Source organism: Tinamus guttatus, unplaced genomic scaffold, assembly GCF_059628265.1.
Source record: "Tinamus guttatus ecotype Peru unplaced genomic scaffold, ASM5962826v1 Tinamus_guttatus_pri_ptg000074l, whole genome shotgun sequence".
NCBI lineage: Eukaryota > Metazoa > Chordata > Aves > Tinamiformes > Tinamidae > Tinamus > Tinamus guttatus.
This window is the reverse complement of record NW_028288608.1, coordinates 147,540-174,629: the sequence shown is the minus strand read 5'-3', so window position 1 is coordinate 174,629 and position 27,090 is coordinate 147,540. Positions and strand designations below refer to the sequence as shown.

Sequence of the window (27,090 nt, the reverse complement as noted above, 5' to 3'; positions counted from 1 at the left end):
CGGCGAGAGCGGCCCCACAGCCTCCCTGGTGGGCAGGGCTCTCCCCGTGCCGGCAGGCGCAGAGGTTGCTCTGCTTTTCTGACACTGTCTGTCCTGGATGTTATATATATATTTTTTAATCCTTTAAATTAAAAAAAAAAAAACACACAAATAAAAATAATAAAATAAAAAATCGCCGTTGTCCCAAGTGGATTCAAGTTTCTGTTTTTTCGTTTTTCTTCTTCTTTTTGAGGAATTTGAAGTCAACCCAAAACTCCAGACAGGGTGGGTGGGACAGGGAGAGGAGGTACAGCAGGTATAGCAAGGTGCCCTGCAGAGACAGAGACAAGCCCGGGTGAGCACCAGCACAGCACGGCCCACACCGTGGGTGCAGGAGCCACGGCCACCCCGTTGTCCAGCTCTTCCCCGTACTGAGGCACATCCATTCTCCTCCCCTCCAGTGGCCAGCCCACTCCAGGGCACACATGGAAAAGGGGCTGAGAGCATCTGTGCTCCTGCCTGCCCCGGCAGAGCACAGGTCCCTCCATGAAGCCTCTCGTGGGCGAGCACTGCTACAAACACCCAGAGCTAATGCTGGGTGGGAGAGCGAATCGAGTGCTGTGGGCTCACCACGAAAACGGCTGCTTTCTGCACCGCTGGCACAGGCCGAGGCAGTGCTGGGCATGCCGCCGTGCTCACCTTAGAGAGAAGCCAGCAAGCACGCCCAGGGGGTCAATCAGAAGGATGCTCTGGGCAGGATCTGTTCACTTCAAACCAGGAATCTATACAGCTGGAGAGAGGAGAGAGCGTCACGCGCCATGCCCCATGGCGCCAGACCTCGGCCTGCCCCCTCATAGGCCCTCCATGCTCTCGGACATCCGCGAATGCCAGGAAGAAGCAGGCAATGGCAGGTGCCACCTGCCCCATTGCTGTCCCCTTGCAGTCAGTGTGCCGCGTCCCATCAGCGGTGCCCACCAGCACCATGCGGTACCTTTTGTGGTAAATGCAGAGGCAGGGCAGCCTGGCTATCGTGTCCCCCTGCAGCAGCTCCTCCAAACAGATCACGCACTCGCCGGCGTCCTTGGTCAGCACATCATCTGGGAGCAGAGCGGAGGGGAGCGGTGAGACATGCTGTGCCATGGCAGCGCGCTTCCCGCGGGCACGAGAGGCAGCCCGGGCATGGCCGGGGAGGACGGGAGAGTCACCCAAGCCACCCTGAGCAACAGAGCTTGAAGCAGACCTGCCGACGCCGCGCTCAGCCCACCAGACCTTGCTGCCGGACAGGCGGGGTTTGAACTATCCCCTGGGGGGAAGGCAGGTGACCCGCTGCAGCACCTGCTGTGGAGGACACGTGTGCCTTGCCCTCAGCATGGCATGGCGAGCTGCACGGGGAGAGAGCAAAGCCTCTACCCCCACGCGACGGGGCCCGAGGCGCCCGCAGCGGCGCAGGGCACAGCGAGTGGCTCGGCTCAGCTGGAGCGCAGCCCTCTTGGCACCGTGGCGGCTCCGTCTGCCCGGGCTGCCGGCAGCCAGTGGCCCTCTCCAGCCTGCTTGGAGCCGTCCCCACGCGGCAGGACGCGGCGTCCCTGTTGTAGGAGAGGTGCTTACCATTGTAGGAGAGGCGAGGTTTACTCAGACACATGATAAAGTGCATTTCCATCTCGTCAGAAGCCACGGATTTGGAGCAAATGGGGCACTTGAAACCTGAGGGGAGAGCAGCGCGAAGAGCCATGAGCGCGGGGAGCCCAAGGAGCTTGCGGCGCCCTGCCCGCGGGCAGCCCCTCACCTGCCGCCTGCATGGTGACACGGGCTCAGCGGGCGCATGCTCGGCACGGGGGGACGGCCAGCCGAGCCCGCGCCGCCGTGCCCGCGGCCGGCCCGCGGGCGCCTGCCAGGGCAGTGCACACGTGGCCGCCAGCTGCTCCCCAGCCTTAAAGGGCGAGCGGCAGCCCCGCGCACGGGGCCGGGAGCCCCCTGCGGCCCCGGGGGAGTCCCCGCGCTTGGGCAGCCGTGGGCGTCACCCGCTCTGTCCCTCCCTGCCCTGGGCGTCGTAGCCATCCCGGCTCCCGCTCTGCTCCCAGCCCTGTCCCGATCCAGCCTGACCGTCCGCCGGGCGCCCGGCCGGCTGCCGCCCCGCGTTCGCCCTGCCCTGGTCCCCGCTCTCCCAGCCCTGCCACCAGGCTGATCCCAGCACCCTCTGGCCGTCTCACTAATCTCCCTTGAGCTCTTTGTCTCATTCCTCTCCCCGAGAGCAATTAAGAGCCATCTGGGCGCTGCGTTAACCTGATGCTCTTGCCTCCTTCCAGACAACCCGAGGCATTTCTGAACTAGAGGATGCAGCTTGGCTCTCCACCACCCCATTAGCCCACATCCTTACCCCATTTACAGCCCTTCAACTAGTTTTCAGGCAACTGGGACAAAGTCCAAATGCAAAACAAGTTTAAGGAACTTGGCAAGCTAGATGATAATTTGGGAGGGGATTGCATTGCACACAGCCAAGGGCCGGGGGCTCCCCGCACACCCACAGCTACAAGGAAAGTCAGGAGCATTCGGGAGAGCCCGGCGGGAGGGAGGCAGCGGATAATTTAAGAACCCGGTGTCAAAAGCAGATCAGGTCTGACTGCAGGGCCGCTTCACAGAGCGCAGAGCCTGTCCAGGGCCGGAGAGGAAAGCAGTGGTCACGCATTCCGGAGGGAAGGATCGCCGCCCCGGTGACTCCGCTGGCCGGGCGTGCGGCTCGGCAGCAGCTGTAAATAGAGACCGCTTCGCGCTGTGCAAGGGCGAAAGCCCAGCAGGGAGACGCCAAGCGTCCTGCCCCTCCGCGGGGCTCTCATCTCGCAGGGCAGCGCGGCGACGGGCCGCATCGCGGCTGGCGGCGGAGCGCCGCAAGGAGGAGCGACCGAGGCTAAAGGGAGCTGCAAAACCAGGGAGCCTCTTGCGTCCAACGAGTGGTGGCAAAACACCCCCGAGCGCCGAAGAGGCAACGTCCTCTCCCCTCTGCTGCAGCGCGCAACTGCGAGGAGCCGGCCCGGGCACGGCTGCGGCTCTGCTTTCCACCCCGCAGGCCGCGGCCGACAACATGGGCCCATTCCCGAGCACGCCAGGAGCACGGGTCAAAGCGCCTCATCTTCGGCCTAAATTTACTCCTGACCGATTTATACCTGTCTCTTCTCATGTCAGCAGTGCCCATGAGCGTAAATAGCTTTTTTTGCCTCCCAGGCGCTTACCCTCCCAGTATATTTATAGAGAGGGCTCAGATGGCCTCCGAGCCGGCCTTCAGCAGGCCCAAACAAGCCCCAGTCGCGACAGCCGTTCCCGGCCCCCCGGCCAAGCAGATCCCGCACCACCACGGCCGTTGGGGCCATTCCCGGCTCCTGTGAGGGGAGGCCCCCCCTGCAAGGCAGCAGCCGCATAGGAGAACGTGTCACAGCACAGCACGGAGGGGACGAGGGGGCTCCCTCCCGAGGCGCGACGCCGGCACTCAGCCCGTGGCCCTTTAAGACCTCCTTTTCTCTGGAGCTGCCGGTTGTGAAACAGCCCTTGGTTGGGGCTGTTTCTCATCCCCCACTTTTTTTTTTTTCCCGTGCCGGCACGCTATTTTAAACAGCTGCCCCAGATCCGGCAGCACCTGAAGGGATCGTATGAGCCGGGGCCGTGGGGCCACAGGAGGGTCCATCTCAGCAGCCTCCCCGTGGGCCAGGGCCCGGCGAGGGCGGCTCTGCAGGGCAGAGACGCCGGGAGCTGAGGGAAGGAGCAGGATAAACGGGGCCGGGATGACCGGAGAGGGTGAGCCCGGCCCAAGGCCAGGACGCAGCCTGGTGGGTTTATTTTGGGACTCCAACAAGCTCTCGGGAAAAGGCGATCGCACACATTGCCCTGCCAGAGCCAGAGCGAGGCTGCAGCAGCCGCTGCGCCGGGGGCCTGGCTCTCCACAGAAATATTTGGCATTGCAGAAGCAACTGTCTACACCGCGCGATGCCAGGACCGCGGACACGGCGAGCGGGTCCCGCGAGGAGCCGGCGCACAACGCGCTGCCACCCCCTGCACAAGGCCGAGGGGACAGCAGGGAGCTGGGCTGGCAGCCAGAGGTCACCGCTGCCCCAGCGCCACCAGGGCTGTGACAAACGTGTCCCACAGGTGCCCGAGGAGCTGGCAGCGCTGCGGCTGCACGAGCAGTGGGCGCAGGGGCCTTGCCAGGTTGCCCCGGCCCCCAAAAGCGCCTGTCCCTAGAGCTGCCACCCGCTGGGTTTGGGCATGTGGTTCAGTGGCACTGGAGACACGAGTGCGGGGAGGTCGCACTGAGCCAAGGAAGGGCTAGAGCATCCCGGGTTGGTGGCTCTGGAGTGGTGGCAGCGGCCTGCAGGGGCTCATCCGCAGGCGCGGGGCAGCAAGTTGGTCCAGGGCCACCGAGCCCGGCCCGCAGGACGCCCGGCTCCGTCGCAGGCAGCAGGACAGCAGCTCCGAGCCCACCTGCCCAGGGAAGGTGCTGCTAGAGAGGCCCCCACCAGGCCCTGGTGTTTTCCACGATCCCAGAAATCCCGGTTAATTTATCTCGCCTAAGCTGCCAGCCCGGGCAACATGGGAGATTGCATTTTGACAGCTGCTCACGGAAAATTCGTCTCCTCTCTCCTCCCGGAGCCCCTTCGGCCCTCCTCCGACACACTGGAGCCAGAGAGAGAGGAAGGGCCCAGCTCGAGCTCCTGGGCCGGTCCCCAGCCCGGCAGAGAGAAGGGGCGGACAGGGATGAAGGTGGCAGGGAGCATTTTGGGGCAGGGGACACGTGCCAGGGCCTGGCGCCCCTGCTCTCCAAGGCAGCATCTCTCCAAGCAGGGAGGTGGGCACACAGGCAGCAGGTGTCCCCGCGAGCTCCCCTCCAAGGCTCTCTGCCTCCTAGCAGAGCACCTAGGACTAACCCGCAGGGCCGCTCAGAAGCGGCCTCGGGGCTAGCAGGGAGCTGCTGCTCTAAGGTCCTGGGGGGGTCCCACCAACGTGAACGTCACAGGCGGCCCGTGGCAGTCCCAGCCCGCACCCCCTGCCGTTATCGAGTCTCTCCTGGAGCTGCTTCCTCTCCCAGCAGGACCAAGCTGTGAACTCACTGGTGGCACATCAGATTTGAGGACACAGTGCAGTGCAGGAGACCAAGCGCCAAGGGCTTTCTAGAGCTGCAAGACATACATTGGCAGGTGATATCATCTCTCCAATGGCTTGGTCTAGAAACCGTGAGCAAGCAGTACTTATGCTCTCCAAGGGCTAGTGCCCTCTGAGTATTTTTAGGAAGGTTAGACGGTTAATTTTAGAGAGCCACATGAAGTAGAGCTGGGAACCTTTGAAGCCTACACCGGGTCCTAAGAGAGCCCAATAGTTAACCCTGGTGGTGCCAAAAGCAGCACAGCTCAGGCCGGGAGGTTTTGAGGATAGGGGGAGGCTGGAGGCACATTTCCAGCAAGCATGGCCTTAGAAGCACAGCCGAGTTATCCCTGATTCAGAGCTTTTCCTCAAGCAGAGATGGGACCCTCCCACCTCCTCCTGCCTGCCCTCCCTTCCTCACCCGGGCGCATGGCACACGCATGGCATGCACACACGGGGCTTCTGAAGGATGCTAGCGAGCCCCAAAATGCAGGGCTGCCCCACAAGCACTCCAGGTTTTCCTCTGATGCAGGGAGAGGTGCAGCAGGCAGAGCAGTTGTCCCTCCATGGGCACCCGGAGCCTTCGAGAAGGTGCTGACATGGCCTCCAAGAATTAGGTCAATGAGTGACGTCGGAAATTAAGAGCCACCCTGGTGCAGATTAGCCGGCAGCGGTCATTTCCATCAGCGCCTCGAGGAAGCGGCACTCAGCTTGCCTGGGAAGAGCCTGCAACGGGGATGCACGTGCCTAGTCACCCTGTGCCCCGCGCTCTGGAGCAGGGAGCTGGACTAGCTGGTCTCTAGAGGGCCCTGCCAACCTCAACCATTCGGGAACCTGCGACTCCTGCATCAGCGACACGTCATGCAGAAAACATGCGACCCACGTACCTGCTCGGTGCTTTCAACCCAAAGGCAGCCCGCGCTGCACGAAGCCAGGCTCCAGGGCTCTGGGTTTCCGCCGGTGACGCCCACAGCAGCCCGCGTGGCTCACAGAAGCCTCCAAGAACTGGGACACGGACACAGTCACAGTCACACGCGCCTTCTCCTTGCCAAGGCCCTCCGTGGGCCCTGTGCCTGGATGCCGCGCGCTGAAAGCCCAGAGTGAAGGCGCCGAGCGTGCGCGGCGCAGCGACACAGTGCCGCGTGCTGCTTCCCCGCGCAGCGAACGGGAAGGACGCGACGGCCCAGCACAAGGACACGGCTTTGCTCCGCCACGCCGCGCCAGCTCCCGCCGCTGGGGCTTGTTCCTAGCCGAGCTGGGCTAGACCCTGGGGATGGAAAATGCTGAACAGGACTCTCTGAGAAATGCTCTCTCTTAGGGTACAAGCTGTGACACCGCTCGCAACGGCAGAGACAGACACATACAGTTTTTGCGCATCCTCTCCAAACCTTCTGTTTGTTAGATGTGCATGCAGAGAGCATATAAATGCAACTGGTGCAAATTTTATCAATAATTCCTTCCTTTATTTCTGAAATCAGATTCCTCCAGAGGAGACGAAGCCCGGCGTTTCCCTGAGAGCACAGCCCAAAGCTCGGTGCCAATACCCCTCTGCTGATGCCGGTGCCACGAGGCTGCTCCTTTCTAGGGCAAACGCAGCCAAAGAGCAACCTGCAGCCCTGCAGCACCCTGGGGCGCCGCGTCGCTGAGCCGGCCCGGCACGGAGCGCGAAGCCAGGACCTCACGGGGACGAAGAAAAGGCCTCCCCACATCAAGAGCTTTGCCGGTCCCCCTGGCCCTTTGGCCCTGAAGCTGCAGTGTGCGCAGGAGCCATGAAGCTTCAAGCCTCGTCCGCTCTCCCCAGCTCTCCGCAGATCACTTACAGGTTGAGAGCAGGTCACGTCGGGATCGCTTACAGCACTGGCAGGGCAAGGGGCATGGCCCAGGTGTGAGGAGACCCTCCATGTATTTCCAGCAGCTGGACTAATTGCAGGGAACAGTGCTCCACTGCTGCACGGCACCCTGGGCTCTGAGAGGAAAATGCCAAGTCAGAGCTCGCAGGGTGCGGAAGGGAGGAGGAAGGCAGGAATCCCTGAGAAACCTGGCTAGAAGCTCCCTGAAACTATGCCTCAAACAAGCAGATTTGCTCCGGGCTGCAGGATCCAAGCGCATGGACAGAGCACGGGAGCGCCGCGAGCCTTGCTGCGCAGGAGCCAGCTAAGCACACTCCAAAGCGCCCGCCGGCCGCAGGAGCGGTGCCCGCTGCCAGCGGCGCCATGTCACGCGCCCCGTGCCCTGTCACCCCACAGGATGCGGGAGCAGAGGGACATCCTTGGATCCTCCTCAGAAGGGCTCGGGCGAGGCCTCAGCCAGCCAGCCCTCCTCCACGTCTCCCGAGAGCATCCCGGGCTCCCGTCCAAGGGTTTTCCTTCCAGCCACTCCGTGGTTTCACGGGAGCCCTGCTGACTTACACCAGGTGAGGATGCAGCCCAGCGTGAGACAAACATAGCAAATATGTGGTCCAAAAATGCAGCTGAAGGGAAGTCCTGGCGCCTCCCCAGTGAAGGAAATGCAGCTCAGAACTGTCTCCGTGTTCCTTAGCCCTCGCGAGCCTTCCCCCAGCACAGCCCATAGAGGCTCCGCCGCAGCCTGGCTCCATTCCTCACTCCCAGAGCCCTTTGGCCCCGGCACGTTTCACATTCCATAAGTTCTTGCATACGGAAAATGAAGCGCCATGTGGGAACAGGAAATAGCACTGGTGCTGGGACACCTGCAGAGGCTTCACTCCACTTTTGCGCAAAGCGGGAGCAGGCAAGGGAAAAGGACAGGGCCAGCACGACCAAAATACAGGCACGCTCCAACGGCGACAGGAGTGCGGCCGGAGGCGATCGCAGAGGGGCCCTCCTCCTGCCCAGCGGAGGGAAGGAAACCTGCAGAGCCCAGATATCAGACCCAGCCGCTCCCACTTGGCTAGGAAATAAATTCCCCTTAGTTTAAGGTGATCTCATTTTCTGAGAGCAACAGTCCCGGGACAGCGCAAGGAGGCAAGCGGACGGCACACAGGAAGGCACGTTAACCTCCATCCAGGCAGGCCCAGCACCGCTGCAAAACCACTCGGGCACCACAGGGAGCTGAGGACCTGCGCGGAGATCCTCCTCCTGGAGCAGCACCTATCCTGAGGGAAGCTGCAAACCCCCGAAAGCCCGGCTGCACCACGGGGTGCCTACATGAAGCCTTGGCACGCGGCCAGAGCCCCAGAGGAGGTGCAGGAACAGCAGAGCAGCCACCAAACACCCACCCCAGCCAGCCTGCAGGCACCCCGAGCCTCGTCACGTCCCCACAGCTTCACGGGACTTACTTATCCCACACGTAGCCTTCGGGGCCAAGGTTCAAGGCTCCCTATGGCTGTGGGGCATGAGGCATCGAGGGAAGAGACCTCAGATCTAACCCTGGCTCTGCCACGGCCTGAGTCACTTCTGCTCCGTGTGCCCGCTCCCTCCCACACGTGCGTGGAGCCTCAGCGCCCGTGGCAGCGCGGCGCAGCCCACGCTGCAGCCACGTGGAGCACCGCACGAGCGGAGCGGCGCAGCCCACGCTGCAGAGCACCGTCCGAGTGGCGCCCATCGCAGCGCAGTGCAGCGCATGCTGCAGCCATGCAGAGCGCCGTCCGAGCAGCGCGGGGCTCCGCTGCATGGGCCGGGGCGCGGGGCGGCACAGACGCTTCACCGTGAAGGCTGGAGCCGGGGGAGGCCGGCAGGCAGCTTGGAAACGCCACGCTGCCTCTGCCACCTGCACTACTCGCTCGGAGGCCAGAGCAAGGCGCAGGATGGGGCCCAAACCCAATCCCCCTTGCGCAAAGAAGTGGCGCCCGCAAGGTGCAGACCCAGGAGCTGCAGCCTGCTCGGAAGCTGCTCCGAGCAGGACACGGCGGCGCCGGCGGCGCCCAGCTCTCGCGCTGCCGACGGCAGCAGCGCGAGGGCTCACCCGAGCAGCAACACATAGGCAGGAAACAGCAGGGCACTTAAGCAGCCTCATCCCCCGGCTCCCAAAAAGGGCCATCCAAGCGTCCTTCCTTCCAACTCAAGGTCGCAGGGAGGTGGGGAAAGCACCAGGAGCAGGTCCACGGCCAAAGCGAAACATCCCACCTTCCCGAGGCCGGAAGGGGGGCAGCGGCGCGTGGCCACCGCGGGTGACGAGCCGGCTCGAGCGCTGCCCGCAGCCTCCCTGGGGCCGCGAGCGGGACGCGGGCGGGCGGCGCTGCGGGAGCCCGCAGCCGGCTCGCTGCCATTCGGGATGCAAAGATTTTTTTAGCCAGCCAGATTCTTCTGGGGGCGGCGTGGGAGGAAGGGAAGAAGCAGAGCAGACTGCAGCAGTGGAGCTGAGGAAAGCCGGAGAGTTGGGAAGGGGCGGGAGACGTGAGAGGGAAAGGGGAGCCCCTCGGGATGGGTGCGCTGGAGCAATTGGAGCCCGGGATGCTGCCATGCTGACCCGGGGGGTCCTGCACCTGCAGCCCATGCAGGGACACTGGCGGCAGCACCAAGCAGCCACCCGGGGCTGGTGGTCCAGAGCCTTCGTCCTCGCACGCACATCCTCGGGGACAATGTGCAAACAGCCCCCACGCGTCCCCCCAGGCCTGCGCCACGGCGGCGCTGCCCCCTTCATGGCCATGGCTGCAGCTCTGGGGCAGGCTCACCCCTGCGGCAGGCGCGCAGTGGCCCCACGCTAGCCCCCTGCCAGGGCTGACTCAGGAGTTCCAGCTGCAGCAAGCCGGGCTCCGCTCCCAGGGCTGGGGTCTCCCCACGCCATCTCCCTTCCTTATCCACATCAGCTCCCCTGACCCTGGAGGAGAAAAGGAAGCCTGGGGGTCACCCTGCCTTCCAGCTGCTCCTCTTGGGTTGCAGAAACACTCCCCCGGTCCCGGAGAACGAGCTGCTTTGTAGCCAAACGTGCACGTTAGCACCGCAGGGGACAGCACGGTTAGGCAGCGGGTCCTTGCTGACAGCACAGCAAAGGCACCAACAACTTAGACGCCCACGGATGGGTCCCAAGGCAGCCTCCAGCCTCACGGCCACACACTATAGCCATATTTACTTGCAGGTGCCTCCAGGTGTTTGATGCATGAAGGAGAAGGTCTCACTGCAAGCGCTGCTAAGGGCAGCAAGCCTTGGGCTGTGCTCATTGGAAACTCCTGGAGCCGTGGGGCCCTCGGCTGAGGCAGGAAAAGCGTCTGGGATTCTCCGGAAGCCCGGAAGGATGCAACGACTTGGAAAGCGGAAAGGGAGAGAGTTGGACTTTTCCCCTTGGGGACCGTTGGCGTGAGTCACTCCGCTGACTAACCCCGTCCTCGAGGAGGAGCCCACGGAGTTCCTGGCTGCGAGGCGGAGTCAGCACGGAGCTCCCACGGAGCTCCCACCTCCGCACAGCTCCAGCGCACGACCTGCGCCGGTTGCTTTGGGCCTCGCTCCAAACCCAGCAGATCAGGGGCCCGCGGCAACTTCCTGGCCACCTCCTTCTGAGCCCTTGGGTCCCTCCAAGGCCTCCTGCTCAGCCCTGCAATTCCCAGCTCCTGCGGGCCTGGATACGTCCCCTGGGCCACTCTGGGCCCCAGGGGCATGCGGGACACATGGAGGTCGCTCTGGCCTCTGAAGCGCCTCTTTTCCAGTGGAACATGGCAAGAAACGGGAATTTTTACCTGGTAGGCAACAAGCAGAGCGTGCCCAAAGGTGCTTTTCCTGCCAGCGCAGCGGGAGCCCCAGATCCTTCCCGCACCGCACTGGGAACGAGGGCTGCTCGGACGCCCCAGCAGAGAGGGCGCGCGCAGGCGCCGACCCGTTGCCGCTGCCCTGTCCTGCAGCTCCAGGCCCTCGAGAAACACCCCCGTGGTCCGCACCACCCGACAAGTCCCTCGCATGCTCCTCGCATGCCGAGGCCTGGGAGTGTCCCGAGCCCGGGGCCCTTCCAGGGCAGCCCCGGGGCACTAGGGAGCTTGTGGAGGCCACCCTGCCACTGCCTCTGTGTCCTCTGGGGGCAGGACAGGGGCCCGGCCCCCGGGGCGCCTGGCGCCAAGTGCTCAGCAGCTCCAGCCTGGGAAGCCGATCCGCATGGAGTGAGGAGCAGCCCCGCATTGGCCTCCCCGCGCGCCTCAGCAGCCCCGGAACACCGCCGGCAGCCAGGTTCGTTTTGCCCCGAAACAGCCCGTATTGGGGACTGCCCCCAGTGGGCTCTTTTCCGCGGTCACCCTTGCCCTTCTGGCATGCACTGTCCAGCAGGCAAATTCAATTCAGCTGCTCGTGCCAACGGCCCGCATGCCCTCATGATGCCAGATTTCAATTTTTAAGAGGAAGCTGCCTCCTATCACTTAAATCACAGGATGCTTAAGGTTGGAAGGGACCTCTAGAGATCATCCAGTCCAACCCCCTGCACACACAGGGTCACCTAGAGCACGTGGCACCGGGCTGCGTCCAAGCAGGTTTGGAAGATCTCCAGAGAAGGAGACTCCACAACCTCTCTGGGCAGCATGTTCCAGTGCTCTGTCACCCTCACTGGTAAGAAATCCACACATTAGAGACATCTTGGTCTTCAACGGCAGCAGCAGCACACAAGGAGATGAGCCGGGCGGTCACCCGCCGCACTGCCGAGGTGCCAAGAAACTCGGTCTTGTGGAAGGAACCCATGAAAACCAAGAGCGCTCCGCTGCCTGTCTGACCTGCCACAGGGGAGATTACATTGGAGAAAAGATAAGCTATTTTTTTCCAAAGTGGATTTTTCCCCCCTCCTTGTGTCTATTCTATGTTTCTCTTGAAAATAATTTTCAGTATGTAACGGCTTTTTTTCCTGGGATTCTCAAGGGCTCCTCTGGCTGGGTGCCAGCTCCTGCATCCTTCCTCCACCAAAGATGTCTGCATTTGATCGATTCTTGGGCCAACGATCGAGAGGGAGAGGAACCCTACTTGTGCATTAATAAATAAGAGAAGCCAATAAGAATAAGAACACATCTCAGCAAAACGAACCAGCACGGGATAAACTGACGTCATGGGCCGGGACGACAATCCTGGCTAGGAAGTGGGTCAGTCCGGCGAGCACGAGAGCATCGGCTGCAGCGTCCCTGGAGTACGTGTCCGGCCGGCACCACAACGGGGGGAAGGCAGCATCCCTCAGGCCAACAGCTGGATACTGGTAGCTGGGGGCAACAGCTGGACCTCTCCTTGCCCCTCAAGCAGCTCGGACAAGCAGCAGGTGCCTGAGCTTGGCAGCAGGCAGCCACCAGTGCTAGAGCCATCAAAAGGTGGAGCAGAGCCTCCTTGGGAAATTTCCACTAGCAAGAAGAGATTTCTGAGGTTCTGCAGACCTTGGAGCATCCTCCTCCTCCTCTAGCCCCTCTAGAGGAAGGTGGGTAAGCAGGTACCAGACCTGGATGGTGAAAAGCTGCTGCCAGGAAAGCCCATCCGTGTAGCGTGCGTGGGCTCCCGGCCCGCCGACGGGCAAGCTAGAATCGAGTCTTTCAGTTTCGGTTTGGAGTTTGCAAAGGCAGGACAAGTTTGCATGGGAGCATCTTTGTGCGCCGATGAGAAAAGGCTCAACTTGAACCTTACAGAGCAGGGACGTATCACAGCCGTGTCCCCTCCGTGCCGGCAGGGACGAGCCGCGCTTCCCGGCCCAGCCGCGCACACGCAGACCGGCTGCTCGTGCTCCAGCCACGCGCCCTCTGCAGCGGATGCGCTCCCCGAGTCCGACCAAACGGCGCTTCCAGCTCGTCTCGCCGCGCAGCCCTCAGCTCGCCGCTGCCCACGCAAGGACACAGCCCACCGGGCCCTCGTCTGCTGTCCCTGCTCTGCACGTCTGCCTTCCCCGCGGGCACAAACCCTCCCGCCGAGGTCGAGGGGCTGCCGAGATCGCGGCAGTCGCTGGGCGAAGGAAACCTCAAGATCCTCCCAGATCTTTTTCTGCTTCCACACAAAAGCTCATCCCGTCAGCGCACAGAGAGCTCGTGCTATTCCTGACGGCATTACCCAGAAAGATGAGCCGGGCATCTCCTTGGGCTAGCTGACACACAAGGAGATACGGGTGTTTGAAGCTCCGCTAAATCCAAGGGCTTTGGCTGATGAGGGGGGATTTCCAGATAAACTTAAGCTACTTACAGTCCCTGCAAACTCCCCAAGATCCTATGATGAAGATGGATAACAAGACCAATACTAAGAAACCATATAAAGCTGAAAACATAGACTGGCAGACAGCAGGCCTCATTTTCCGTGGCTCTCCCGAGAGGGTCTAAGTGTCTCAGAGCTATGGAGAACGGGTCCAGCGCTAAATGCAAAAGCTCTCAGGTCACCTTCCCCGTCAGAAAACAGACCCCAGAAAGCCTGAGCAACCATGGAAACCCGAGAGCGGGTTCAGGTGGAGCTGTAGCAATTACGTCTCTTATTTGGCTGGCAGACACATCTGGGAAAGTCCCTGCCAGGAAATGAGAACCACCTAACGACAGGAACTACCTAGTACCTTAGGAGAGAGGGACTTGCCCCAGCACAACGGACTGAACCTCTCGCTCGCTCCGGCTGCTGGAAAGAGGCACTCGGGCCTCCCTCGGGCACCCCACGCCACTCGCCCAGCCCTGGCAGGGCTGTGGGAAGCCTCCCGCTGCTCCAGCAGTGATTCAGCAGCGGCCTCTCCGCGCAGCGCGGCAGGCACAAGGGGGCTGAGCACACAGGGAGCCATCGCTGCGTCGGGGAGGCCCCCGTGCAAGGAGCCACTGCTCCCCGCGGCTGCCAGGCGCTGCTCTCCCCTGCCGCCCGTTCCCGCTGGAGGAGGCGGAGGGAAGACACGGGGCCTGGTGCCGGCGGAGCTGCACCCACGTGCAGTGCTGCAGCCCCGGGGAGCACGTCCCAGGCTCCCTGCGAGCCGCCCACCCACGGGCACAGCTGGGAGCAGGGGGCTTAGCACCATGCCCCGCGCAGCCCGTGTCCCAGCGGGAGGGCAGGTGCCGGCAGGGCCGCGCGGAGCCGGCACCGCAGACGAGGAGTGCGGCCCCAATCCCGCCCGCGCTGCCCTCGTCGCTCGGCCTCGACGGCAGCGCTGCGAGGCCAGGGCTCCCCGCTGGAGCCCAGCACGGCAGCGGGTCCCCGCTCCTGAGCTGCCCTTGCACGCACGAGCGAGGAAAGCTGCCCCACGCCAGCGTCGAAGCTCCTCTCCCTTCGCCTTCGTGGGGGCCAGCGGAGCGGCCGAGCTCTGCAAGAGGAGCGGGGCCACGGGGGAGGCACGTGGCTCGCAGCCGCCCCACTGCAGCTCAGCCTCTGCAGAGGAAGGTTAGGAGGAGTTTTAGCACTGCCGAGGGGGATTACTTCTCCTCGCACTCTCCCCGAGGTCGCCCAAGCATCCATTAACCTCTCACACCGACAAGAAAAGCACAGGAGTCCGATAAGTCATTCTGAAAACTTGTCGGTGCTTAAGCCTCCTCCACTCCTTCTCTAGCAGCAAGGAATAAAGATCACCAGGACCGACTTCAACGTGGCCTAAGCTGCTGCTGCTGCTGCCGCCCGCACACACTTCAGTGCGGCGCAAACGCTCTAGGGTCCCAAAACAGACATCGGCAAAACCCAGTTCCTGCAGCATCACCCCAGCCCGCACTGCAATCTCAAGGGCAGTGGGTTTAGCTCGAGCGTCTTACTAAGTCACGTAAGTGACTGGGAAAAAAAGCTTCCCCTATTTTGCAGTCGGTGTATTTTTTAGGACAGGTTTTCCCTCTCAGTGCTGTAGTTTGAGAACTGAAGTCCACAACTGCCCCCGGCCGGACTCAGTGGGCGGCCGCCCGGCACACGGAGCAGCGTGCTTGCTCGGAGCCCATGGGATCTCTGCGGGGGTTCTGGCACATTGGGTTCCTTTGGCGCTGAGAAACGAGAGCAGCAGCATGGCCTGCACAAGGTCACAGAGCGAGAAAGGTGCAGGAGGGCTCAGCGTTGGCTCCCAGGCCCTCGCGGCAGCCAGGCCGCTCCGCCTGCCAGGGGGATGCAAGTGCCTGTGTGGATCAACAGGAGCTGGGACTGGGATATTCCGCAACCAGGGATCCAGTGAGAGACGCACAGCAGAAAGGGTGAGGGAAAGAACAAGCAACCCCCAACAGGGCAGTAGGGAAACGGGCCCCACGAGCCTGACCTTGCCCTTTGTGCTCGCCCACTGCTTCAGTTTCCGTCCTTCCTGAAAATGAGGCATGGTCCCAGGAGGCGTTATGAAATTCCCAGAACCACGTCATGGAATGAGAGCACTTAGAGGGCCCAAAAAAGAGCTCAGGGGCCGGGTGGCAGTAAAATCCCAGACTATTCCAGGAAATGCAAGGAGACATCCCTGAAACGACTTCCCCTCCAGCCAGCAGGGGAAGGGAGGACCTCCCACCTCGCTCCCTGTACCCAGCCAAAACTAGGTCAGTGACACAGCCCTGCTCCCAGCCGGAGCGCCTCTCCCGAGCGCGGGATGCACGTCAGGGCCCAGCAGGGAGGGTGAGGACGGGGCACCGGTGCCCCCTCTCCGAGCCAAGCGTGTTTCCTGCGCGAGCGCCCAACCGGCTCTTGCTTCCTGCTCAGCACCGCCGCGGTGCCAGCTGGCTCCACAAGGAAACCCGCGGCAGCCTCTCCCCGGCCCTTTATCAGGCGAAACAAAGCAGAGACGTCCCACACCTCATTCCCAAGGGCTTCCTCTACCCGTAGAACCACCGAGCCCAACTGCCCGCCGCCCTCCCCACCATCTCCATCAGAAGAGGCAGGTGCAGCCCTCGCCCAGGTCCCGGGGGGGATGGGGATGCCACGTCCCCGGCCTTCCCTCCCAGAGCCTCCTCTCTTCACAACCCTTTGCTTCCTTGACCTTGACACTGGTGCAGCAGAGGCAGCGAGTGTCAGCCTGGGTGCTCACTCGCCCATGGGGTTGGTGGCGGATGCGGTGGGGGACCAGCCAAGAGGGGCAAGAGACCCCCCTTACCAGGCAGCTGCGGCCTGGTGGCCATGAGGAAGCTGCAGCACCCAGGGACTCCTGCGGATGGAGGGATGGGAGAGCCCCGGGAGGGATGAAGTGCCCCTGGGAGAGCCCCAAAGAGGCACGGAGAGGCCTGGGGAGGCACGGAGGGACCCCGGGAGGCACGGAGGGACCCGAGCGCGGCACTCACCGCTGTGCGCGCTGAACCAGCGGGGCGCGATGTGCAGGGGCAGCGCGTCGGCCAGTGAGGCCCTGGCGCCCAGGTAGAGCATCCCGTCTCTATGGTGACCGCCTCCCGTCTCCTGGTAACCGTTGCCATGGGCGTACGTGGAGTCGGCGCCCGGGCCGCCGCCGCCGCCCGGGGCCCGCTCGGCCTCCCCCGCCGCCCGTGCCGCCGCCGCGTACAGCCCGAAGGGGACGGCGCCGCCCGCCGCGGGGTCCATGCCCATGCCGGCCACCGAGCTGACGGAGCGGCTGCGCAGCCCCATGGCGCCGCCGCCGCCGCCCGCGCGGTAATGGCCGAAGTGCGGCGGGCCCCCCGGCGGCGGCACGGCGCTGTCATCCGTCGACACGCCCGGGAAGGGGCCCCGCGAGCGGGCCGCCGTGCTCTGCTTGCCCCCCATGGGCGCCGCAGGGAGCCGAGCGACAGCGCCCGCGCGGGGAACGGGCCGCGCCGCCCCCGCCGCCGCCGCCGGGAGGCGAGAGCGGGAGGAAGGAAGCGGGGGGGCGCGGGCAGCTAAGGATTAAAACTCATCCCCGCCCCGGGCATCGTCCCCCCCCCCGCCCCGCGCCGCCGGGCCCGCAGGGGCGACGGCGCCGCGACACCACCGCCGCGGCCGGGGAGGAGCGGGGAGGCTGCGAAGGGCACCGGCGCCGCGGGGCCGCGGAGGGAGGGAGGGACGGGAGAAGGGGAAGGAGGGGAGGGGGAAGCCGCCCGGGTCCGCCCGCCCGCCCGCCTCACTTCTGCCTCGCGGCCCGGCCGGCAGCCGCGGAGACGCTCAGCGGCGGCCCGTGGCGGGGGGACGGCCCATGGAGGGGGGTGGCGCGGGGCGCCCCGCGCGGCTCCGCACTGCGCCCGCCGCGGCCTCCGCCGCCCCCGCCGCGCCGCGCCGCCCGCCGCGGCGGAGACAATAGAGGCCGGCAGCACGCATGCTCCCGCCCCCCCACCGCCGCCGCCATTAACCCCCGCGCTGCCGCCTGGGCGCCGCGCTCGGGCCCGCCGCCGCGGAGCCGCGCTCGGGCCCGCGGGCGCCGGTAGCGGCCGCTGCAGAGCCGGGCGCCGCGGGGCCGCCCCGGGAGAGAGGGGTGCGGAGGGGGGAATCCCGTGTGCCTGCCGCGGACTACATTTCCCAGCAGCCCCCGCGCCGCCGCCCTCCCCTCCGTGCGCACGCGCGGCGTCGGGGGCCGCCCTGCCGGGCCGGGCCGGCGTCGGGGGTTGCTGGGGCGGCGCAAGATGGCGGCGCGCTGGAGCAGCGAGAACGTGGTGGTGGAGTTCCGCGACGCGCAGGTGCGCGCGGCGCCCCCGGGACCGTCCGGGCCCGCCCGGGGTGCGGGACCGGCGCGGGCTCCGTTCTGCTCCGTCGCGGGGCCCTTCGTGCTCAGCCCCGCCCCGCTGTTCCGGGGAGAGGCGCGGGGGTTGGTGCCCCGGTGCGAGCAGAGCCGCGCCGCGAGCTCGGGCGCCGCCGCCGCCAGCACCGGGAGCGTCTCGGTGTGTCGGTGCAGCGCGGTCGTGAGCGGCGGTGGTGCGGAGACGCCTCGCTCAGTGGGGCGGTTTGTTCCAGCCTTAACTAACTGCTGGACACGCGCCTGTTCCTTCAGCCCCATCCCCGGGCCTTGTAGGAGACGGTGCCGCTTCCCGCTCACCTTGCCCTTCTTTTCCTCCTGGACCATCGTAGCAACCTTCGTGACTGCGGGTATTAATCACTGAATACTGCTCGGTTAGCAGGAAAAGCGGGTTAGGCTTCTTGCTAGCAAAAACCTCAACTTTTCTTTGTTGAAGTTGCTGTTTACAGTAGAACTCCCTTCAGGGTTTGCTTGCGTGCTTTCTCAGAAGTTATTCTAAGAAGCAGGGTTTCTTATTTATTCATTTTAGGGTATTGGTAATTACTTCGCGAAGCTGAATGCAGTGTGTGAATTACTTCAGTAAGATATCAAGGAAAAAATAGGCCTGAAAAAACTCTTATCTTGTAGTTTTGTCCCCTTGTGCTAAAGCAAAGTCAGCTCCATGCTCGCTGTTTCCAAGAAATGCGTTGCCTCCCATATGTGTTGAACCCACCCTGTGTTTTGTAGCTGACAGAACTTTTCAGTTTATATGCATAAAAAAAAACCCTTCATATCCATGTTATTTTCCTCGTGAAACAAAAATTCCCACCTTGTCTGGAGACCGTGACACCGTTTGTAAAGGTTTTACTCTCAAGAAAGTGGTAATGAGAGGCACGAGTGCTTGATGCTGGATCACGGCTTCGCCCCTCATCCGCCTCGGGAGAGTCACGGCCGTATCATTTGATGGCTTATTCACCGCGGGCTGTGTGGGAGCAAAGAGGAGAAAGGGGAAGAAGCGAGTGCTGAAACCCTCCTCAGCACTCGGTTCCAGTCCAGCTATTGTGCTGATTTATGCCTGCATTAGGGAGGCGTTTCAGTTGCTTCAGTTCACGCCACTGGTGATCCCTGTGGAATGGCTTTCCCCTTCCTATTCTCCCACATGGAACGTGAGCAGAAAATCCTTTGGTAGTTTGGGGCAGATGTTGTGTGCAAATGGCATTTCTCTACAGAAACCGGCTTAGGCAGCAGCCTCGGTGCTCTCCTCAGGCTGTCACTGCTTGAAAAGAAGAGTAAAACTTGCTGTGTCGGTTACAGAATGGTGCTGCCGGTGGCACCGGGCTGTGCGGGTGGCAAGTCGTGCCACGCCAGCTACTCCTTCCTCGTGCCAGCAGTTTGCGGTCTAAAAATCAATGTAGTCCTGGCAAATCTCTTGCCATTCAGGCAAAGGTGTTTTCTGGGACTTGCCTAAGCAGAAATCGAATGCTAAAGTAAATGTTTGAAGTCTGAGAAGATACTCGTAGGGCTGTGGGCTCAGGGTTGGTTTTAAACGTGCGGTGCCCCTAACATTGATGTAACTGTCAGATATTAACCGTGACTCCAGGCATCCTGGTGCGTGTTTTAGGGTAAAATCTGTTTGCGGTTTGGTCAGTTCATTTTCAGCTGCACTTTCTGGAAGGCTGTACTGCAAAGATACATGGATCAGTATGCAAAACACAATAAATGCACCTGACAGCTGATTTTTTTTCTTTCTTCTGTTGCCTAGAGCAGAGGCTGGAATATTGGAGGGAAGATCTCGCCATAACGTGACCCAGCAGTACAGTAGCCTGAACCATGAAGCTTTTTAACTTCATTCTGATCAGTCATGATGTTTTATGATGTGCAGTGCCCGGAAAAACTTTACCGGTGTTCATTATTAAAAGCAGTTTGTAAGGATTTAAGATCCTCATGCCAACACCAGGCAATAAACTCATATATAAAATTATCAGCCACTTAACACTGACTGGTAGGTATTTTCTGTCCCAGGAAAAGATAGCAAAAGGTGTGTGAAATGTATCTGCTGACTGGCTCTGCCCTACAAGAAGGCTCTGATTTCAGGAACGCCTTCAGTGCTCCTCATTTTGATTCATCACAAGCAACACGTATATGGTGTGAAAATGTCCTCTATAAATTGTCACAAATGTAATAACTCACTTTGGAAGCGTTGCTTGCAAGGTGCTCTGCTATCTAGAAAGCTGGAGTTACTTCCTCAGATTAGAGAAAAATTGTAGAGGAAGATTCAGAGATTTAAAAACTGGTCGCTTATTTGGAAATTTAGTTTTAGGAGCAGAAAAACTTTGCCAGACTAGAGGAGGAGGAAAATGAGGGGCCAATAAAAGCAGGTAGAAACAGCAGAGCTGATGAAACCCGTCTTGCTCGGATGTTGCTCCAGGTACAGTGTGGGCTCCTGTTGAGTCCTCACATTGTAGCTCTTCTGCCTGCGCGGGATGCAGAGACCCCGGGTTGCAGTCTTAGCCCCAGCTGGGGTCTTGCAAGGTAGCGCTGGGGCCTCCTTCCCGGTGGGCTGTTTTCATGGTGCTTGGAAAAAAAAAATACGTTTGTATTCTTGTTATGCTCCTGTCAGATCTGGTTGAAATGCAATGGGATTGATGTACCATCTGTCTAGTTTTAGCGATGCTTCCAAGCAAGGTCTTGTTAAATCCATACAGAGAACGCTTGGCAAAATCCTCAACAGCAGCAGAGACATGCAGAGCTTTCAGAGAGGTCGCTTTGAAGATGACAGCAGCTGGTTTGAAGCTGGGGCATATTCTGGGTTTTATACTGTGAAGGCAAAAAACTGCATTGAAGTCAGTTCTGTGTTTGTGGGCTGAACTGCTCAACTTTTCAAGTCAAATTTCCCTTTAGTCCCTTGGCAAGTAAACGAGGTGATTGGCTCATGTAAGTCTGGAGGAAGATAACGCTGAGACAGTTTTTGGATTATTTTTTTCCCTTTTTTTCTTCTCCTTTTTTCCTCCCCTTTAGTGGCGCTCAAGTGATCTCTCAGCCTTCAGCAGAAGCACCTGCAAAGCAAATCCTCAGGCCTCTTAGCAGCTCTCTTTTTTGGAGACCAGCCGTACGCAAACGGTTGCACTTTTCTCTCCCAGTACCTAAATAAATAAATCTGGCCCTGGAAAGGAAGGCGGAGACCAAGAGAGCTCCTGGAAGGCAACAGAAGTTGATTAATAAGGATTGTTAGAGCCTGCTGATTGAGAGGCTGCAGCTGTGACTGGCATAGGAGGGAGAAGGTAGCAAGGTCTCAGGGCTTGCAGGGGTGTGTGCCGTGTCTTGCCTTTTATTTGCTTCAAAAAGGACATTTTTTTGGTGCTGTCCTGCTGCACCCCATCGCCCGTCCACGATCCCATAAGGGGCTGTTGCCATTCCTCATGGATATCGGGATTCCTTGTCACCGTAGCCGGTCGGGCCTTGGAGACAAGCCGGCGGCTTTTCCCAAGCTCCTCCCCAGAGCCGCGTGGGGCTGAGGAGCTGAACTGACGGGTGTAATTTAGTTTTGTTCCTTGTTTCTCTTCCACAGGCAACCGCAATGTCGGTGGACTGTCTGGGACAGCGCGCAGTGCTTTCGGGGTGAGTGTGACAATTCCCTTTAGCGACGTGTGACAGCCGTTTCCGCAAGCCATGAGCAGCCCTCAGGCTGACCCCGCTCGGAAAGCTGACATTCTGTTTCGGAAAGGTGCAGCTGAATTCTCTCCAAGGCTTTGCACAAAGGATTGGAGGTTCAAAAACAGCAGCAGCAACAAAGTAAAGCAGAGTCGTGGCTTTCCTGGTGCATGCCTTGCTGAATCCCCTTGCAAGGGGGATGGAACATCGGTTATGACTGTTTGGCTTCTGTTTGAAATACAGATTAAAGCATTTCCATAAGACCACGCTTACTTTAAACATTCGAGTAGTACATTTGGGAAGAGGAACCAAAGCTCTCTGCCCTGTTCCTCTGGCTCCATGCAGGACAGTACTCAGCAAGAGCCCAACCTCTACTGCTTTGGCTTTCTCCAAATTGTTTTCTACCCTTTTACACGTTTCTATCGCCTCCCCTGTGAGGTGCGAGCAGAGTGGACCTGGCAGCAATGCGCTCCTGTGCACGTGAGCCTTTGCCTTGTTTGCCTCTGTGCCTTCGATCAGGCGCTGCGGAGGGGCTTTCTGTGCGCGCGGGGTGTCTGCACGCGCTGCGTCGCTGCGGCCATGTGGCATCCTGCAGCGGCAGCTCCGCTCTGGGGGCCCCTCTGCAGCAGGGGCTCCAGGCTCCACTTCTAGGCTCACGTCAAATCCGGGATCATGCGGATGCAGCCAAGCTTTGCCTGGGCTCTGTGTCCGAGCCCCGGTCCGTGTTTTAGGGACTGTGGGTCCCATGGTGCGTGTCCCCATGTGCGGGGCTGCCGCGCGGAGCTCTGCTGGTCCCAGCTTCTCCTGCAACATGCTCAGCAACCTGACAGGTTTTGCCTTCTTTCTTTTTTATACTGTGTAACTGCCTCAGAGGGCTTGTCACCTTCACACTTTGGAGCAAGCAGTCCCGAGGGCTCTGTCTGGAAAGGCAGAAAGGATGTTTCTTCCCATTTCTTTTCTTTGGAAAACATACAGAGCTTGGAGCTGCTGTTTGCTTGCGGTGTGACTGACACCCAGCTAGCTCTCAGCTATCCCTGTGCAGTTTATCCTGCCTGCAGATTAATCCCACAGGAAGGAATGGGACCTCACCAAGCTTCATGGGCAGCGGGATGCGTTCGCTCGGGTTCAGCAGCAGGCAGGTAGCCCTTTGCTGCACATAGGGGTATCGCAGGTAGGTAAAGTAACCGCTGCAGTGCTGTGCCCGTGTCCGTGAACTTGCTCCCAGCTGAGCCAGCTTTGTGCAGATATGTTCCAGCGTCGGCAGACCGCACTGAGCCGTGGGGTGTGGAGACTCGGCCGTGTAGGGCTGAGGTCTGCAGGGCTCGTTAGCTGCTGCTCGGAGCAGCCTGCCCAAGCCGAAGCCTCCACATGGCACTGCCAGCGCCGAGCCCCTCAGCTCAGGTGCCACACTAGACCAGCGAAGCCTATCCAGGGATCTCTGCACCATTTCCTAACATTTCCTTTTGTCTCCAGTTATCTACATTTTCCTGGGGTCTGGGTGTCCCGTTAGACATGCAGAACCTATCTAATTTGTGTCATCTTTTTTTTTTTTTTTTCCTTTTTATGTAACCCTTTCTGAACTGTATGCTCAAGTGTAGCATTTTCAGGAATTTCCTTTTCCATACGGCTTGTCACACGCTTCTCCTGCAGTGCTCTAGGCCGTTGGCTCCGTGCTGAGCAGGGAGCCCCGCGTGACGCGGCCCCTCTGTGTCTCCGCAGCCGCCGCTTCCTCTACATCGTTAACCTGGATGCGCCAAACGAGGGTCATCGGAAGATCTCCCGCCAGAGCAAGTGGGACATCGGCGCGGTGCAGTGGAATCCGCACGACAGCTACGCGTTTTACTTTGCTGCCTCTGTAAGTCCCCACGTTGAAAAGGCGACGCAGCTGACGCTTCATCTCCCCGAGTCCTTCACAGGGGGCTTCCGCAGGCGCGCGAGGCACAGGCATCCCTCTGCGAGTCATACTTGGAAGATCAAAGCCTAATATTTATTTTTGGTGAGGTGTTTCACTGGATGCTTCTCACTGGACAGGCAGTATTGAATCTAGGTGTTGCTTGTTTGTGTTCTGTGGAAAAAAAAACCACTTTGCCAAATAAATCAGGCACCCAAACGAGCCTTTTCTAGACTGAAGGGCAGATGGGCTCCAAACGTTTCTAACCTCCTCTCTGTTCGGAGCTCTGTTCGCTTACGGAATTTCTTGCTTCATTTCCAGCTCCCCGCATTACTCGCGGGATGTGGTGCACCAGGCAGTCTGTATCTGGCACGCGGCGCTCCCAGCTCGCACGGGGGCCAGGGACCAAGGCACTGAGGAGTTCCCCTTCAGTGAGCGAAGTAAATAAGCAGCTCTGCAGAAGCAGTGGAGAAACCCAGTGCAGAAACCCACATCTACACAGGGTTGGGGTAGCAGCCACGTGAGGCTGGGGTTCTGATGGAGCCCTCATCTTTACGTGCTCTGCCGCGTGCTGCAAGTCGTTCACGCCGTGCCAAGCTCCTGCTGGCAGCGTTCACGGCAGCGCCGTTCTCCAGACCAAGCAATATCCAGTGATGATTAATACTGATTTGAGCAGGACCCTGTTCCAAAGCAGCCCAGTGCCAGTCTCACCTCGGTCAGCACCCCTGTCTCTTGCTGCCCTGAGTGGACACAGGAATGGGTCTTGTTTCAGAATGATGGCATTGAGGTCCTGCCTGGGCACATAAGTGTTTCCCTCAGTCTGGGGTGTCAGAAATGCCATTGTTTCCCATTCCAGGTCCCTCACAGTCCTTTTGGGTGGTCACAAACGCTCCAACAAGAGAATGATGAAACTGTTAGAAGTAAATGTTGATGCTTATTGGGAGCGAAGCTGTTTAGAAAGTGCTCCTGATTGGAAGAGCTGTCCCACACCTGGTGCTAAAGGCAACACTGTGCATGGGATGCTCCTCTCAGAGGAACTGGGAAACTTTGGGTGATGATTATCTGCTGTCATCGACCTCCAAGTTGATGACAAATGCTCTGAGTAATTTCACTCTTAAATCCTTCTGTCAGTGAGAAGCTTGCAAGGAGTTTTCCTTGCCCCAAGCTTTTGTGCAGCCCTGCTGTGAGCTGTTAGAAAAATGCCATATATTATTGCTGGTTTGGGAGAAGGCTTTCCATCTTGGAGAAGGGTAGTTTTCTCTCCTTCTGCAGGCTTATATTCTTATAAAGTACCTTTGGGTAAAAAAAATGGTGCAAAAATGTAAAATAAATATGTGCTTTATTACCTTTGCCCTCATCTATGTGTGCACTTGGAAATGAGGAGCTAATAAAGGTCAAGTTCTGAAGTCCTGTTATTTCTCCTTTGCAAAATCACCGTGAATTCCCCTAGTGCTCAGTGCTGTATTTGCAACCGAAAAGACCCTTTTATTTCTGACCCAGAAGAGTTATACTGGCCTGAACTACAGTGAACTTTAATGCAGAACTACAGTGAACTTTAATGCAGAACATGAGTTTAAAATATTAGCTTCAAGTAACTTTCTGTGTGGTTGCATTTGGGGGACGTGAGGGGTATTATTCCTAGAATTGGTTAAGGAGCCTTAACTAATAATGTTGATTCACGTGCCTGGCTTCTGTGGTTTGCAGTCAGTGATAAGCACTTACTCGCTGAGCAACCCCCCTCGCTGGAAACTCCCGTTGTGAATCCGAACAGACTGGCAGGATATTTTTGCAGAGAGAATTTGGCTGCTTGTTGCCTTCAGTCACTGCATGCTGTGAGGAAATAAAAGCTTTGAGAACATCATTTCACGCAAACGTTTTTCAATAGGGTTTTCCCCATTCCTCTTTATCTCCAATTTTGAGTGGGCGTGATCAAAGTTTAGGCTTCTGAGGTTCCTTACAGCCTGTAGGTTCATCTCTGTTTCCTTTCTGCTTTGTCTGTGCTATTCAGTGTGATTCAGCAGGTACCTGAGGTTGTTGAAAGAAAGGGGAACCTGGTCTTGACACACGCGGGCTCCTCGGCTACCTTGTTTGCCTGTCACCGTTTCCTTGTCTTTTTTTCCATCTCATTTCAGAGCAATCAGCGAGTTGACCTGTATAAGTGGAAAGAAGGTAACGGGGAAGTTTGCACATCGCTGCAAGGACACACACGTGTGATCAGGTGAGGAACAAGTGGTGCCGCAGGCTGCTGGGAAGAAAAGAGTGGGTAGTTTTCACCCAAGGCCAGTGTTGGTCCAGTTCTGGCCGTGCTTGGGCTCTGCTCTGAGAAGTTCAGCATGTTTTTACACACTTGTCTGCCCCTCTGTCCTGCCTTCTGTGGAGATGGGTGATGCGAAGCAGCTCAGCCCCGATGGCTCCCGCCAGCGTATCGTATCCCACCTTGGACAGCTGGGCTGTCCTTGCCTTGGGCAGCCGTCCTCCTAATGAGCAGTAGCTGCACACAAAGCAGCACAATTATTAAACTGCTCCCCAGCCATGTCGCCCGGTGACAGCAGATTAATTAAAGTAGGTCATCCCAAAGGCCAAGTTCCCAGCGTGTTACACGGGTGCGTGGGAGACGCTCCTCGGCTCCGGGCTGGAGGCGCGAGTGAAGCAGCGGTTTTGCTCTCGGGTTCCAGCTCCCCAGCGTGATGGGGAATCGGCACCTGAAATGGCTCTTGCTTGGGCCGAGTGGAGGCTGTTTGTGTCCCAGGTGAGCCCTGCGGGAAGAATTGCAGGAGGAAGGGTTGGTCAGGCCAAGAACCTGCTGCTCTTGTGTCCCCTTCCCCAAGAAGGGAAATGCACAGACATTGCAGCTGTAAAGGTCGGGCTGGGAGGATGCTTCATCGCGTCTTAAAAGTTTACTTAAAGAAACGGTTAAAAGCTTTCTTTTTACTGAAGGGGGTGTTAGTGATTATCACGGAATTGGTGTGACTTTGTTAGAAGGTAGAAATTTATTAGAAATGTCTTGGAGTCTTGGAGAAATTGGTGCAAACTGTGCTTCTCTCTGACCTGATGTGGCTTTGCATTTGCAGTGACCTGGACTGGGCGGTGTTCGAACCAGACCTGCTGGTCACCAGTTCTGTTGACACATACATCTACATTTGGGATATCAAGTAAGAACCAGTGCTTCTGCCTTGCAAGGAGACTAGTGGGCTCCTTTCTGCAGTTGGTAGCTTGAAGGGTGAAGCCCCCACTAATGCATGCAGTTTTCTCAGCAGTGTCTGCAGGAGCTTCAGCTGCTTCCCTTAATCTCAGATGTTTCCTTTCCCAGGCTTTCAAGCCAGTTCAGAGTCAATGTAGGGCAGTAGAGTGGTCATGCTATGCCACAGTCATTGACTGGAAGGAATGGCTTCATTCCCTGCCAGTTTCAGATCTGTCCTTGGGAGCCCTTCCTGGATCCCAGCAGTGTTCTTTTTTTTTTTTTTTTGGCCAAGTGAAGCAATGTGCCATGAGCAGATTGATGGCTCTGCAGCCATTTTCTTTTCCACTATTTTCAATGATCGTTGCTGACTTTGGCAACAGTGGGAGTTCTGGCACCAGTAATTAGGAACCTTTTTCAGTTCACTTATTCCCTTGATTCCTGATGCTTTGTATCATATGGTTAATTTCAAGGCAACAGATCTTTACAAAATCAGCCATGCCAAGTCCCTGCATTTGACACCTGAGGAGCAAGGAGCTGTTTTGGGACTCCTGGGCTCTCCTACTGTCGCTGCAGGGGCTTTGTGACCCCATTTGTTCCTCTCTGTCTTGCTCAGTTATAACAGAAGGATAATTATGTAACCTCACTGCACCAGGGTGCCCTGAGGCTTGTTTAGCTCATGTGAAGCACTTAGATCCTTGGTTAAATGGTACTTGAGAATCACAATATGTTATTAATGTGTAATTAAAAGACAGAGAGAATGAGTAACTGCTCGTTGTATTTTCCCATGGGGCTGTCATTAGTGCCAAGCAAACAAAGACCTGTCCAA

The 27,090-nt window shown here is 59.2% G+C and overlaps 2 protein-coding genes across 3 annotated transcripts in view; one reads left to right on the top strand and one right to left on the bottom strand.

The window, feature by feature from the left end:
- Nucleotides 1-198: 198 nt before the first annotated feature.
- Nucleotides 199-16,646, bottom strand: ZNRF1 (zinc and ring finger 1). Its single transcript, XM_088519830.1, has 5 exons — nt 16,190-16,646; nt 1,588-1,683; nt 971-1,076; nt 679-769; nt 199-310 (listed from the first exon to the last, which is right to left on the bottom strand). Exons 1-4 carry the CDS (start codon nt 16,620-16,622, stop codon nt 712-714), a joined length of 693 nt encoding a protein of 230 aa, XP_088375956.1. The 5' UTR covers nt 16,623-16,646; the 3' UTR covers nt 199-310; nt 679-711.
- Nucleotides 16,647-17,421: 775 nt separating this feature from the next.
- Nucleotides 17,422-27,090, top strand: part of WDR59 (WD repeat domain 59) — a 46,507-nt gene continuing 36,838 nt past the window's right edge. For both annotated transcript variants that reach the window (XM_088519828.1, XM_088519827.1), the window contains exons 1-5: nt 17,422-17,506; nt 21,110-21,159; nt 22,912-23,047; nt 25,216-25,301; nt 26,155-26,235. In XM_088519828.1, the coding sequence (XP_088375954.1) occupies nt 17,453-17,506; nt 21,110-21,159; nt 22,912-23,047; nt 25,216-25,301; nt 26,155-26,235 (407 nt within the window). In that variant the 5' untranslated portion in view covers nt 17,422-17,452. The remainder of the gene's footprint in view (nt 17,507-21,109; nt 21,160-22,911; nt 23,048-25,215; nt 25,302-26,154; nt 26,236-27,090) is intronic.

Bases quoted from the DNA above. Each gene is read 5' to 3' on its own strand.
- ZNRF1 (XM_088519830.1), bottom strand. From the start codon at position 16,622: ATGGGGGGCAAGCAGAGCACGGCGGCCCGCTCGCGGGGCCCCTTCCCG. The intron at 1,684-16,189 runs GTGAGTGCCGCG...CTCTCCCCTCAG, and splicing joins CTGGTTCAGCGCGCACAGCG to GTTTCAAGTGCCCCATTTGC. The intron at 770-970 runs GTACCGCATGGT...TCCTCTCTCCAG, and splicing joins CTCTGCATTTACCACAAAAG to CTGTATAGATTCCTGGTTTG.